Raw genomic sequence first — 14,408 nt, 5'->3', positions numbered from 1 at the left:
TATACCCCGGGTTTAGTTTCCCTTGCTTGGATTACTCCGGGTTGGTTTCGATTAGTGACGGCTCGGACGATAGTCTCTCTGCGCGGCTGTAAAATAATTTTGCGCAGGGTCTTAGTTTAAATGTAACGGCGGCTACTTTTAATTGTTGTTTGTCGTAATCACAGACTACGCGGTGTTTTTTCATGAAGTCGAGTTCAAGTATTCCGTCGTACTCCATGGGGAAATCGTCTTTGACTACGTACATAGTATGTTCTAATACTCGCTCGCCTAGTTTAATGTGAGCCTGCATGCTTCCGATTGTGTGCATTTTGTGACCAGTTATCCCTGCTAGGGTAATTTTTCCGGGAAAAATTTTGGTTTTCCCTTTTAAAGTTTTGACTTTTATGAGTGAGAGGGTCGCGCCCAAATCAAAAAGCATGTCTCCCCTGATCGCGTCTCCTGTATCGGGAGCGTGATTTGGTCGAGGCCGCTGCTCGGCTGGGCGGCCCGAGTTACTTGCGCGACTTGATACGAACGCGCGCACTTATCTTGCTTTCCAGCTGATTCTCTTTCTTCTTCGCTACTGGACTCGGAATCGGAGTTCTTTTTCTTTCGCGATTCAATTGCTTTTCGCGTATTATTATTTTTCATATTATGTCGTGATCCTTGGAGGCTTTTTGACGTTTTATTTATAGTCTTTCCATTTAGGTGCCAGCACTCATTCCGAAAGTGGCCGCGTTTCTTGCAGTGTTTGCAAAATTTTTCGACTGCATTGACGCGTGATTTCTCCGGTTGCGGTAACGCAAAGCGATTTGCATACCGGCTGCTTCGGCAATCTTTGCCATGGTGCCCCAGTTTTCCACATTTCCGGCACTGTATTTTATTTTTGTAATTGTCTCCGCCAAGCGTATTATATTTCGGCTTGGATCGGTTAGTGGCCGTTTCTTTTATCCGCTCTTCCACGCTAGCGGCGGCTATTGCTTCTTGCAATGTCGCATATCCGCTCGATCGGACTACGGCTTTCATGTCGTCGTTAAGTCCGATTTGGTAATTTTCGAGCGCCTGTTGCTGCAAAATATTTAATATTGCGCGTTTGTTTTCGGTTGTGTAGTGTTGTCGACCCTCTATCATAGACTCGTACAAGTCCATCGTTAACTTATCGGCTCGGAGTCCATATGTTCGCGCATTTTCTCCAGCTTTTGTTTGAGCGTGTTGAATTCGATTTGTAAATGCGTGGTGCTTTTCTTACTAGCATAACACGCTTCTAGCTCGTTTTTTAACTGCTTAAAATCTCGGACTTTTCGAGTTTGGAAATCCAGCATTGCACGGCCTTTTAATTTGGTGCATAATATCGCTCCTAATAGAGTCACTTCGTTGGCCGGGTCAATGTTTTCTAGCGCGTATGTCATTGCTTAAAAATTCTTGTAGTTTGCTTGCACTCCCATCGAATTCTGGGATCATGCAACGCGCTTCCTTTAACGGTAGTGTCCCGCGGCCTCTTCGATCGTCGAACGTCATCGTCGTCTATGATGGTCGTATCTCTTCGGCTCGGTCGCGATGGGCGATAATCGTTAATGCGCTGCGTGTGCAGTTGTGTTTCTCGCACGGCATCTATATCCATTTGTAACCGACGGATTTCTTGAATTACCGCACGTAGCGTGTCCCGGACTTCGTCGTCTCTTTCTCGCGCTACGTTGGGTTGTGCTGCCCTGGCGGCCGGATTTTCGCGGAGTGTTTGATGTAATTCCTGAAGTTCTCTCTCCGCGTCAGCTATAAATTGTTGCGCTTCCGTTTGTTGAGCGCCCGATGGCTGTGCTTGTTCGTTGGCACTCATTGCGTATCGTTCGAGAATTTTTTCCGGGTTAAATATATCCGAATCGTACGAGGTCAGTGAGAATTCACCTCGTGAGGATACACGACTCGGGGTCCGGCTAATGTATGGTCTCGTCCGTCTGATCTCGCGGTCTTGTCGTGTCGCGTTTTCAAATAGGCTTGAATCGAGACTCGCGAAGGGAAATTCTCGCTCGCGTACCACGTGTTCGGGTAACTCGCTATTGCCTTCGGGGGGATATTCTAAAGCTCTACGCACGTTATTCCGATCCTCGCGAAGGGCTTGGGCCGCTTGCCAGACAAGATCTAATTCTAAATAATGTATTGATCGCGCCGCAGCTTCGCTGAATAGCCACGATTCGTTGCGTATAGGCGAGTTTCTATCGTCGGACATTCGCCTATGCTAATTACTTTCTACGGTTGTTTTTCGATAACTAGGTTACCGGGGGCCTGCGTATTTCGGGGTTTTTCGGACGCGCTCACTTATAATTTATTTCGCATTACAGGAATAATTTTTCGGACTTACATTAACGCAGTATATCGCTGCATGCTGTCCGTAGTTTCGCCGCTTGGCTGATGAGTCACGATGCGGTAGGTCGGTGTCTTCTCCGATTACGCCGCTATCGCTGTTGCGCTTTCCGATGGCGGAGCTCTGGCTCGATGGCTGTCTTCCTTGCTGGATCTCGAGTCCGCAGATCAGCTGATCGGCTCGGCTGCGTTGTGCAGGAACTTCGGCGAGTTTTGTTCGCTCTGATCGGTTTCCGCTCTTTTCTTTTTTGGCTGTTCTCTTCTTGGCTCTGTGTCCGTTAGGGAGTATTTTCCTTTTAGGTTTTTCGACAGTGGATCCCACCGCTGCCACCAGTTTTGTTGTGGCCCTTTGGTGGATAAAGGGTCACAGGTATTTTGGGATCGCTGTCGTTACTCCTCGGGTCAGTTTTCTTGAGAGATTGTAGCCGTGTGTCGTATATCAATATATATATATATATATATATTTAATATTTTGATTACACTGAGTTACACTGACGTAATTCGTTGATACCCGTGACAAATATAGGAGAGTGAGCGACATACGTTCGTCGCTGTATACTGTGTAGCAAAGCCCGCTCGTTGTCTGTACCTCGGTGTTTATATACACTGTTTTTGGGCGTATGACCGGGGAAGATACTTCCGCGATCACTGGCCTTTGGACAGTGTACTTGCTTAGCCAGCAATTGCTGGCTACGCGGATTCCACCCCAAAATTAGATGATTTTGGGTGTTAAGTCTTAAGCAACCGGGTGCATTTCCCGGTGCGACGCCCGGTAGGCCGGGCGAGGTCCGCGCGCGAGCTGTCATTTGACACCTTCTATCGCTTGCAACATGCCGTATGTGAGTGTGATGCACTCACAACAATACGTTATAGTCTATAAATTTCATGAGTACAATCTGCGCGACATCTCCACTCTAAACCGTGGAACGGGTCCGCGTCATCCTGCATCGACCTGCATCGACACCTGTCCACTCAACTACCCAGTCTATTTCTTCTCGAAACCTACAAAATGTTTCCCATCATAAAACGTCACTCCTTTGTAACACACTCCTACAATACCACCTTTGTCACGCTTCTTAGACCCTATTGTGTTTCATTCGTCTCATCACAATATCGCACACCTGTCCGGACCGCACCCCCGCCGAGCAAGACACGCGAATCCAAACTCCGCCATTTTGTCGGGGACATTAGGCCCCAAAATACCCGACCCTTTCTATACAAAATATGTAGTAGTATTTATAGCGTTATAAATCTAGACTCAAGGAAGCTAAAGGGACACCAATCAAAACGCACCATTAAACCACACCCCCCACCCTCACCCTCTATTCAAACACCTAGGTAGTACGGGGGTGTCCAATCAGCTTTTGGTGAATATGGTGCGAACCAATCAACACGTTCCAATGAACCACGCCCCTCCCACCCTCCAACCAATCAGAACGCTCCATTCTTCCTCTCCCCTTTACTAGGTACCCCCACCACACCACCAGACACCCCCTGCTGTGCCAGACATCCCCCCGCTGTGAGGGCGAGGAGTGGGGGTTTGTTTTGACGCCCCATAGCTTTCCATATACTACTTAAGTGCGATGCTGTAAAGCTTTAAATGAAATATGTGTAAAAACTTCGCTCGTAGATTGCGAACTGATGGTTTATGCATCAGACAATATTGTATATGATGCTTTGAATAATAAATAAATATGTATTTGTATAAACGTTTTAGAATTATTTTTTCCTACTAATTATTCTAACTTAAAAAAACTTTTAATTAATAAAATGGGGAAGAGGAAATATAAACGGGTAATGGAAATATAAAAAATACACAACACAAAAAAATTATTTTTTATTGCTAGACCACCAATTAAACAGTTTAAATACATTTTGTAAAGCATAATTGTTCACATAATTCCGACAACGTAAGGTGTACGTAATGTCCAACTTGTTTAGAGATTTTATGTCTTTGTAATGCACTTCGATATTTTCGACATTAGCTCTTTCGCCTCGTCCAGGAGTAAGTCCTGCAGCCATTCTCGTTTCTCACATCCCTTTACGTACACAACAATTTCATCATTGGTTGCAGTTGTACCCATCACTGCCTTTGTAATTAAATCTGTAGCCATGCTGTGCGGAATCAATCCATCCTCCCATGATATTCCGTGATGATTCACTTTCTACCATGACACCTGACGTTTTTCTGCTTTGGTAAGGTATTCCCATGGATAGCTGAGTGTAAATATGTAATGGGTGAGTTCAAATCCATCTTTGGGAGAGGCAAATTCCTTAACGATAAATTCTCCACCAAACGATGAAACCTTGCAGGTCCACGAACGTTGGTACGGACATGACAGCTGTCGTTGAGAATACTGTGATGCGTCTCGACGCGTTATAAATTTTTATATCATCTTGATATTGTGTTGGAGAAAAAGTGGCGCCGCACTTAGGTAATTTTGCGCACAACGTTGGTCAACGGGTTGTACTGAATCACACGATCGTGTATGATGAGACAGTACGCGGTAGTGTTCGCGGGTACGTTTTCTTTGCATTCAAATTCTAAGCGTACGTCCACGGTTGCGCTCTTGACCGATTCGTTTTGTTGAGAGCAATCGATAATCACGAATGGACCATTATGTCGAAACATGGTGACGGATTGATTCGGTTTGAGATAATCATATCCGTAATAATTTTTACAGAAATGTGTACGTGTCGTACAGAATCGACCATTTATTTTTATCGAAATCCAGATTCAGATCATTGTACGGATAACATTCCGAGTTTAAATAGAGTTTCGCGTTGATTAATTTGCAATGATCGAATCGGCTCGTGTTTTCAGACATGATATTCTTCCGACCAGCCTGCAGAGCGAAAACAACGTATCGAGGCTTCTCGAGCTGAGTAGCAGTCTTGATGGCCCACGAATGTTTGGTTGTGCTTTGCAATAAAGGATACTCATATAGATCCCAAGAACGAAATGCCATGCATATCGCCCGCTTTCCAGAGCACGCAGCATCGACAGTTTATTTATCTCGTTCAGTAACACGTGCGGCATTCGCCACTGAACTTGGAGTAATTCAATCTTTATCAATTGTTATCGTTACGCGCGTGTATTAAAATCAGCTCATGACGAGCGTTGATCACCACGCGTCTGTAATCTTCACAAAATCCCAACAGCATGTTGAGCGGTACGCAAAAATTAAAGTATCCGTTCGGAGGATTCCACGGATCCCAGCCGGCGTTCCTCGCGATTACGCTTCTGGCAGTTAACATAGTTACATAGTTCTTGAGATTATCGATTGCTGGTTATTCCGATGTTTCTGTTTCGATCAATCTCCACACCGTCGAGCTCGTATCGAATCTCATCGAACATGAACGCGACGCAATTATTTGCCAATGTCACATCAGATCCCGCAACTGGTTTCTTTATTATAAGTTTTCCTTCAACGTATAGAAAACTTTCGTGCGGTAACGTGTAAAGATCCTGTTGTTGTATAGAAATTCTTATCTCATCATTGTATTCAAACGTCGTGTTGGCGAACGGATTGTACATGTGAGTCTCGATCTTGACGATGCGATCGGCTCGTCCTCGATATTTAAAATATCCGCCATTGTCGCACCGCAAATCCCAGAGATTGTAGATATTCAACGTTCGACGCGGTGAGCCACTTTTTCTTGGAATAGTCGGATGATCGAATATTATCGAATGTCGTCGCAAAAGTATCTGATGACTGCTGTAACGTTGGTGTTTTCGTCGTAAAGATGTTTATTTTTCTAGCGCATTCCGACGCGTTTAGTACGAGCATCTCACGTTCGCGTTATCGTTGCAGCCGTCGTCGAACATGTAATCTGACGGTAATTTCTTCTCCTCGAAAATCGAGCAATCGTCCGTTTTGGTCAACCACGCGTATGGTCAGATTCGTAACGCTCCGCACGATCGGCAGGTAAATGATCTGCGACGACCTTTCCGAGATCTTATATCCAGGTGGCACGTTCGGTGAAAACTCGTGTATCGCGTGCACGCTTTTGTCGTTGCTGTACGCGCCCGCCGTCACGTTGCACTCTACGCGGATAATGTTTACGTTCATTATGTTGATCGACACGTCTGATTCATGCCATATTCGCGGTTCTAGTATACGTTTCGATGTGAATTCCAGAAGCGAGCCGATGTTGTTTGGTTTGCCAAAATTTATTTTGTGTGCGCATCTGATCTCGCATCTTATCGTATTATAGTTTGCGCGGATCGTTATCGGATCTTTATCCCCGCCATTACTGCCTTCAGTCGTGACATCACGTCGCGGACGTATTTGCGAAATCTCACGTTTCCAAAACTCATTAATGGCATGCAACTCGTACGATCCCTCGGGAAACGTAATCTCCGCGTTGTCTTTGCCAAAGTAAAATTTATTGTTTGAAGTATTCACGTTCGGTATCGTGTTATATGTTTCAAAGATTGCTAAACCGAGCTCGTAATCGTCGTCGCTCAAATCGATAGCCGGAGAGTAGCTTGCCGCGAGAATGCTGTTCTACCGCTCAGCGTAAATGTCAGTATGTTTGAACGAATACTGAGATTAAACAGCGCAACGTCGGTCTTTAAATCGAGTGTAAAAATAGCAGACAAAGTTGTTCGCAATTCCTTTGATCGTAAGTTTGATACGACGTTCGATTGTACTCTATCTTTGTCACATCGTCCCCAAAATATCGTACGAGTTCTCTGGGTGGCCGCAGATTGTCGAAACTGTCGAAATACGCTACGTGATTTCTCCTCTTTGCGTACGCTACCCAGTGAGTACCCGGGACCCTCCGCATCGTCCAGATTTACGATACCGCTTTCGTTTCGACGCGCACCGCTCGTCGGTAGCGCGTTACGCATAAACACTCCTCTGAAATATGGGATACACAATCGTCTTGCTAATTGATGTAGTTGCATGTTCGTCGTCACACCCGCGGGTATTCTTAACGCCTCTTTGACATATTTTTTCGTTTCGCTTTTACACCTTTTCCGCACTTGTACGGGGCGAGGTACAGTTCTCGTCCGCCTCTGTACGGGGCGAGATACACTCCGCGCCCTTCCATCGCGCGATTGTGACGTTGCAGCTCCTTGAGCTGACGTCGCGCAGCTTTGCTGTCGTTTATCACCTTCGTCATACCGGCCGCGCCGCCGATCAATGATCCGAGCGCGCCCAACATCGGTAAAATTGGTAACATGCCGCCTCGTCTCGCTGTCGAAAGTATACGTTTTTTTTTTCGTTATCCTTTTTTTCTTCTTCATACCCATACTTATCTTTGTCTTGGCTTTCATAGCTGCCCAGATGGCATCAACGGCTGCTCTTTCTCCGAGAGCCGAGTCTTTCGCGATTACGCGTTTTCGTGCTTTCGCAGCGAGTATTTCGTCCGCCGCGTGTCTGTCGGCGAGCTCGTTGCCCCGAGAATACGCAATGTCGTGTTCGCGGCACGCTGCGTCCAGCGGATTTATACCTCTATCGCCTTTAGCTAATAATGTTACATTATTTTTAGTTTAGTCGAGTATTCAAGCATGGTGCAAATTATTTCAATTTGCTTGTTACATTATTTTTAGTTTAGTCGAGTATCCAAGCATGGTGCGAATTATTTCAATTTGCTTGTTACATTATTTTTAGTTTAGTCGAGTATCTAAGCATGGTGCGAATTATTTAAAGTTGCTTGCAACATTATCAGTAGTTGTACTAAGAGAGTTTCTGACCCAAACAATAGAATGGAGGGAAGGGGGAAGGGGAAGGGGGAAGGGATAATTACCTGTCACATAAATTTCAATTTTCTTTTGTTCCTATTGTTCTGTATAACAATTGACCTGTCACATAAATTTCAATTTTCTTTTGTTCTTATTGTTCTGTATAACAACCCACCAAACACCAAGTTACATGTAACGTACCTGTTAGTTGTAATTTCCCACTCAACAATGTAATTGTAATATAACACGTGTGTTATATTGCAATTATGTTATTGAGTGGGAAATTACAACTAACAAGCACGTTACATGTAACTTTGTGTTTGCTGGGAATTGACCCTGTCATAAATTTTCTTTTGTTCTGTATAACAAATGACCCTGTCATAAATATTCTTTTGTTTATTGTTTCTTTTTAACAAATTATCTTATCATAAATTTCAAACTTTCTTTTTTCTTTTGTTTATTGTTTCTCTGTAACAAATTACCCTGTCATAAATTTCAAACTTCTTTTTCTTTATTATTTCTCTATAACATATTACCCTATCATAAATTTCAAAACTCTTTTGTTTATTGTTTTTCTAACCAATGAGAAACTTGTCTCAACATGTTTTCGAAAGTCTTTTGTGCTCATCACCACCGCCGCTCAGGTAAAGAGACTTTATCATTATTTCATATATGTAATGTAATTTTTATTTGATTATTTATAATTTGAGTTAGATTACATATGCATATGTATTCTAATTTAAATTATAAATAATTAAATAATAAAAATTATATTATGTATATTCCACCCCAGTTACGGTTTGCTCTCTCTTTCTCTCTTGCCCGCTATGGGACTGTGTCCGACCGTTTATGCGCGCAATCGGGCCTCACTACCCACTACACTAATCGTATAAGCAGCGCCCTTATCTTGGCTGCTAGCGAGCGCTGATATCAGGCTGCTAGATTTTACAAACATAAAAACTTTAAATTTTTAAATAAATAAATAAATAAAATAAAATAACATGCGGATACTGTAGTCTGCGTTTAATATTATACCTGAAAAATTTCTTTGATACAATTGAACCTATAGTAACATAATAAATCTTAGCTTTCTCTTTTTCGAAATTCTTTTCAAAGATCATGTGACTTACAAATAGCATAAGTATATATAGGTGAGACTCTTAGAGCATCCCTTAGACGTTTTCAAGTCTATTTCTGAGCAAGTTTATCTGAAGTCTGTGTGCAGCTAGTTTTCAAGTGTGATTAGTAAAAGATATAGTTTTTCCGAAAAATGAGTGATATGGAAATCGAAGTTATCGACATCGCTGATGATGATTACATCGAAGTTATCGACATCGCTGATGATGATTACATCGAAATCATCGACATCGCGGACGATGATGATGAAGTCGAAATTGAAGATGTACATAATGTACATTGTGTAAATAATGTAAATATAGATGCAAATAATGAAGAAAATATAAATATGGATGTAAATATGGATGAACAAATCGACGTTGCTGACATCGTACAACATCATATAAACGACGAGAATTTTTTTAACATCATCGATGATTTTGATGAAAATGTGCCGGATTTCCACCTTGAGGAGGAACAAGAGGATAACGAGAGCGTGCTGTCCGAAGACAGTCAGTATTTAAGCGACTGCAGTGATGAGTTCCTGGAAACGCATGAAAAAGATGTTTCAATTGCACAACTACGAGCGTTAAACGAAGAAACGAAACATTGTGCTATTTTTTCATACTATAAAACCGAGCAGACATACGGCACAGGCACATACACGGCTTGTGCTGAATGCATGATTGGAGTGGTGTATATGGACGCAGACAAAATGTTCGCCGTCCGTCAACATCTTACGGACAGGTTTACGGCAATTAGCGGCAAATATTGCTCTAATTGTCGTAAACCAGTATACATATTATTTCCATGCAATATGTGTCCGGTCTGCACACATTTAAAAAAAAAATAAATAAATAAATAAAAAAACTAAGAAAAAACTAAGAAAAAAATTTACTAAAAAAAAATCTAAGAAAAATTATTTACAACTAGCCAACAATAGCCACAGTCACAACAGCAGCATTTTTCAAGAACAATAGTCACCATTTCCACCACTACTACCACTATTATTGGAGGGGCGCACCGTATAAGAAGAAGAGCTTCAATCTCAGTCAACCATTACAAAAGTTTAATCATCCTCACTACAGTCGCTTATTACCGGACGGACAACAAAGGATAACGTTGGCTGCTTGAGTCGATCGGTGGAAGATTAAAAAAAAAAAAAAACGTACAAGATGAACTACTACATTCCAATCCAGGAAAACGAAGCTCATGATAAACCGTAAGTATTTATAATTTTAAATTTATAATATTTGTTTTCTATATTTTAAAAAAATTTTTTTCTATAACTCGCTTTATTCTTTTTACAGAAAATCACAGCCGCGCCATACTCCACGTATCCTAGGGAGGAGGTTTGCTTTGACCACTACAGGGTACAAGTACTTGAAATGGGGATCAGCGTGGGGTCTGAGCCTTTTGTGGAGATGATTCTTGGCGACAACAAGAGAAATCAGCTAATTTTGCCATTTATAACATGGCAAAAATTTATCGAGAGACGTGTGAATATTGAAGAACTCGTACGAGCAACTATACCATCTTCGAGACTTTTTATTTGTGATTTAGTAATAGAAATTGTAAACGTACACGATAAAGGTATCGTAAAATTAACACTGTGTAATACCTGTATATATATGAAACCATCAACTGTACAATTTTTACTTAATCTCGAACACTGCGCTGAATCTGTATATAATCAATTATATCAAAATACTTATAGTGTAAGCAATAAATATAAGAAGTTTATTACTATTTTGCGTCAAAATTATGTTACTAATAAGTATGATGCTATAAAAATTCTGAATGAAAATTACGATAAAACTTGTATCATAGAATGCGAACTAGTGACTTATGCATCCGATAATATTGTATATGATGCTTTACATAATTAATAAATATGTTTTTATATAAATGTTAAAAATTATTTAAGAATTATTCCTATCTCCTACCAATTATCCTAATATATAAAATTAATTTAATTTGTTAAATGTAGTTTTTATTAAACGGAGAAAAAAAAAGGGAAATATGATGGGGAAAATAAAGTAAAGTAAAAGATTGTATATATATATTTTTTTTTTATTTTTTATTATTAGACCACCAATTATACAGTTTAAATACATTCTGTAAAGCGCAATTGTTCACATGATTCCGACAACGTAAAGTATGCGTAACATCCATTTTATTTAGAGGTTTTATATTTTCGTAATGCACCTCGATATTTTCGACATTAGCGTCCTCGTCCAGAAGCAAGTCCAACAACCATTTTCGTTTCTCACATCCCTTAACGTATATGACGGGTGTTGTTTCATTCCTCATCAGCGCTGCTGTAATCAAGTTTTTAGCCATTCTGTATGGAATCATTCCACCCTCCCATGATATTCCATGATGATGCGTAAGCAACCATGATGCCAAGCGCTTGTCAGCGTTGCTAAGTTGATGCCACGGAATGGGATGTTGAAAAATGTAATGTGAGAGTTCGACGCCATTTTTGAGAGAGGCAAATTCCTTCACGACAAAGCTTCCCCTGACGATGAAGCCTTGCAGATCCACAAACGTTGGTACAGACATGACTGTTATCGTTGAGAAGACTGATCCACATCAATGCGCTATACATTCTTATATCATCTCAAATGTATTTTTCCGGAGAAAAGTGTGGTGGTGTCATCGCCGTCATCTTAGGTAATTTTGCGCACAACGTTGGTCAACGGATTGTACTGAACTATGCGATCGTGTATGATGAGACAGTACGCGGTGGTGCTCGCGGGTACGTTCTCTTTACAGTCAAATTCTATACGCACATCTACAGTTGCACTCTTAATCGATTCGTTTTGTCGAGAGCAATTGATAATCACAAACGGACCTTTTTGTCGAAAATTCGCGACAAATAGATTCGGCTCAAGATTATCATACCCATAATAGTCTTTACAGAAACGTGTATACATATCATACAGAATTGCCCATCTGTTTTTATCGAAATCCAGATTCATATCGTCATACGGATAACATTCCGAGTTCAGATACAGTTTTACATTTGTCAGTTTGCAATCATTGAATCGACTCGCGTCCTCAAGCATGACGTTCTTCCGACCAGCCTGCAGAGCGAAGACGACGTAACGCGGCTTCTCGAGCTGAGTAGCGGTCTTGATAGCCCATGTATGTTTGGTTGTGCGTTGCAATAATGGAAACTCATACAGATCCCATGAGCGAAAAGCCATGCTGAGGTATCGCCCGCTTTCCAGAGCACGCAACATCGACAGTTTATTTCTCTCATTCAACAGCACATGCGGCATTCGCCATTGTACTTTGAATAATTCAATTTCTGGTTCCTGCGCTGGATCGCCGACTAGACAATTATTATCGTTGCGTGCGCGTATCAAGATCAACTCGTGACGAGCGTTAATCACCACGCGTTTGTAATCTTCGCAAAATCCCAGTAGCATGTTAAGTGGCACACAAAAATTAAAGTATCCATTTACATGATACCACGGATCCCAACCAGCGTTATTCGCAATTTTGGTTCTGTTAGTTGACATGGTCATATAATTCTTGAGCGTGCTAGTTATTCCAACGTTTCTGTTACGATCAGTCTCTACACCGTCAAGTTCATATCGAATCTCATCAAACATAAACGCGATACAATTATTCCCCAATGTCACACTAGATCCCGTAACTGTTTTTTTTATCGTAACTTTTCCCTCGATGTATAGAAAACTTTCAGACGGTAACGTGTATAAATCCTGATGTTGTATAGGTATTCTTATCTCATCACTGTGATCAAACGTTGTATTGGCAAACGGATTATACGTGTGAGTCTCGATCTTGATGATGCGATCATCGAAGATCGGTTCATTCTCGATGTTTAAAATGTCCGTCATTGTCGTACTGCGAATCCCAAAGATTGAAGAAATGCAACGTTTGACGCGATAAGTTTCTTTTTCTCAGTGCAAACTTCTTTTCTTGATGATTGAAATTTACTACTAAATGTCGGTTTTGTAAACGATGTGTTATCTTTTACGTGCCCGTTCAATACGAGCATCTCACGCTGCGTCTACACAAGCGTTATCGTCGTAGTCGTCGTACGTGCAATCTGACGGTGATTTCTTCTCCTCGAAAATTAAGCAATCGTCCGTGCTGATCGACGACGCGTATCGTCAAATCTGAAATGCTCCGTGTGGTGATCGGCAGATAAATGATCTGCCTCGGTGTTTCCGAGATCTTATATCCTTGTGCCACGTTCGGAGAAAATTCGTGTATCGTATGCACGCGTTTGTCGTTACTGTATGCGCTTGAGGTCACGTTACATTCTATGCGAATAATGTTTACCTTGATAATCTTAATTGATAAATCTGATTTATACCATTTTCGCGGCTTTAATATACGATCTGAAGAAAATCCTAGCAACAGGCGCATATTATCTCGCTCTTCATCGTATTGTTATTCGCGCGAAGTACTATCGGGAAATCCTTATCACCGCTATCTTTATCGACATCGTTGTCTTCAATTGGGATGTCATCATGCGATATGTGTGTAACGCTACCATCATCTTGTTTTTCATTATCATTAGTTGCATATTCCAGACGTTTCAGCATTTTGTGTTTCAAAAACTCGTTTATGGCTTGCAGTTCGTACGATCCCTCGGGAATCGTAATTTCCACATCTTCTTCATCAAAGTAAAACTTATTATTCGAAGCATTTACATTTGGAATCGTGTTGTAAGTCTCAAAGTTCATTAGACCGAGCTCGTAATTGTCATCGCTCAAATCTATAATTGGAAAGTATGTTGTAGTGAGGACGCTGTCCTTCCCAGTTAACGTAAGTATCAACGACATGATTGAAAAACCGTCCAACGAATACTGAGTTAATTCGCATGCTGTCGAGCTTTAAATTCATACGCATCGACCGTTCGGAGAAACTGTAAACACAATTGCCCACAAATGCTCTGATTGTAGGTTTGATAGGACGTTCGATTGTACTCTATCTTTGTCACACCGTCTCCGAAATATCGTACAAGTTCTTTAGGTGGTCGAAGATTACCAAAACTATCGAAATATATCACGTGATTGTCTCTCTTTGCGTACGCTACCCAATGAGTACCGGGACCCGTCACATCATCCAGGTTTACGATACCGCTCTCATTTCGTCGTGGACCGCTTATCGGTAATGCGTTACGCATGAAAACATCTCTAAAGTATAGAATACGCATACGAATAGCCAGTTGCTGCAGTTGCACATTTGTCATTGCACCCACAGGCATTTTTAGCGT

General features: G+C 41.5%; 1 protein-coding gene across 1 annotated transcript; it reads right to left on the bottom strand.

The window, feature by feature from the left end:
- Positions 1-11,820: 11,820 nt before the first annotated feature.
- LOC118645600 lies at positions 11,821-13,020 on the bottom strand. Its single transcript, XM_036287008.1, has one exon. The coding sequence runs from the start codon at positions 13,018-13,020 to the stop codon at positions 11,821-11,823; it is 1,200 nt and encodes a 399-aa protein (XP_036142901.1).
- Between the last annotated feature and the right edge of the window lie 1,388 nt (positions 13,021-14,408).

This window comes from Monomorium pharaonis, chromosome 5 (assembly GCF_013373865.1).
Source record: "Monomorium pharaonis isolate MP-MQ-018 chromosome 5, ASM1337386v2, whole genome shotgun sequence".
Lineage (NCBI taxonomy): Eukaryota > Metazoa > Arthropoda > Insecta > Hymenoptera > Formicidae > Monomorium > Monomorium pharaonis.
This window is presented reverse-complemented; position numbering and strand designations above follow the sequence as displayed.

What these genes read in the sequence shown, in the direction of transcription:
- LOC118645600 (XM_036287008.1), bottom strand. Translation starts at nt 13,020, where the DNA reads ATGACGGACATTTTAAACATCGAGAATGAACCGATCTTCGATGATCGC.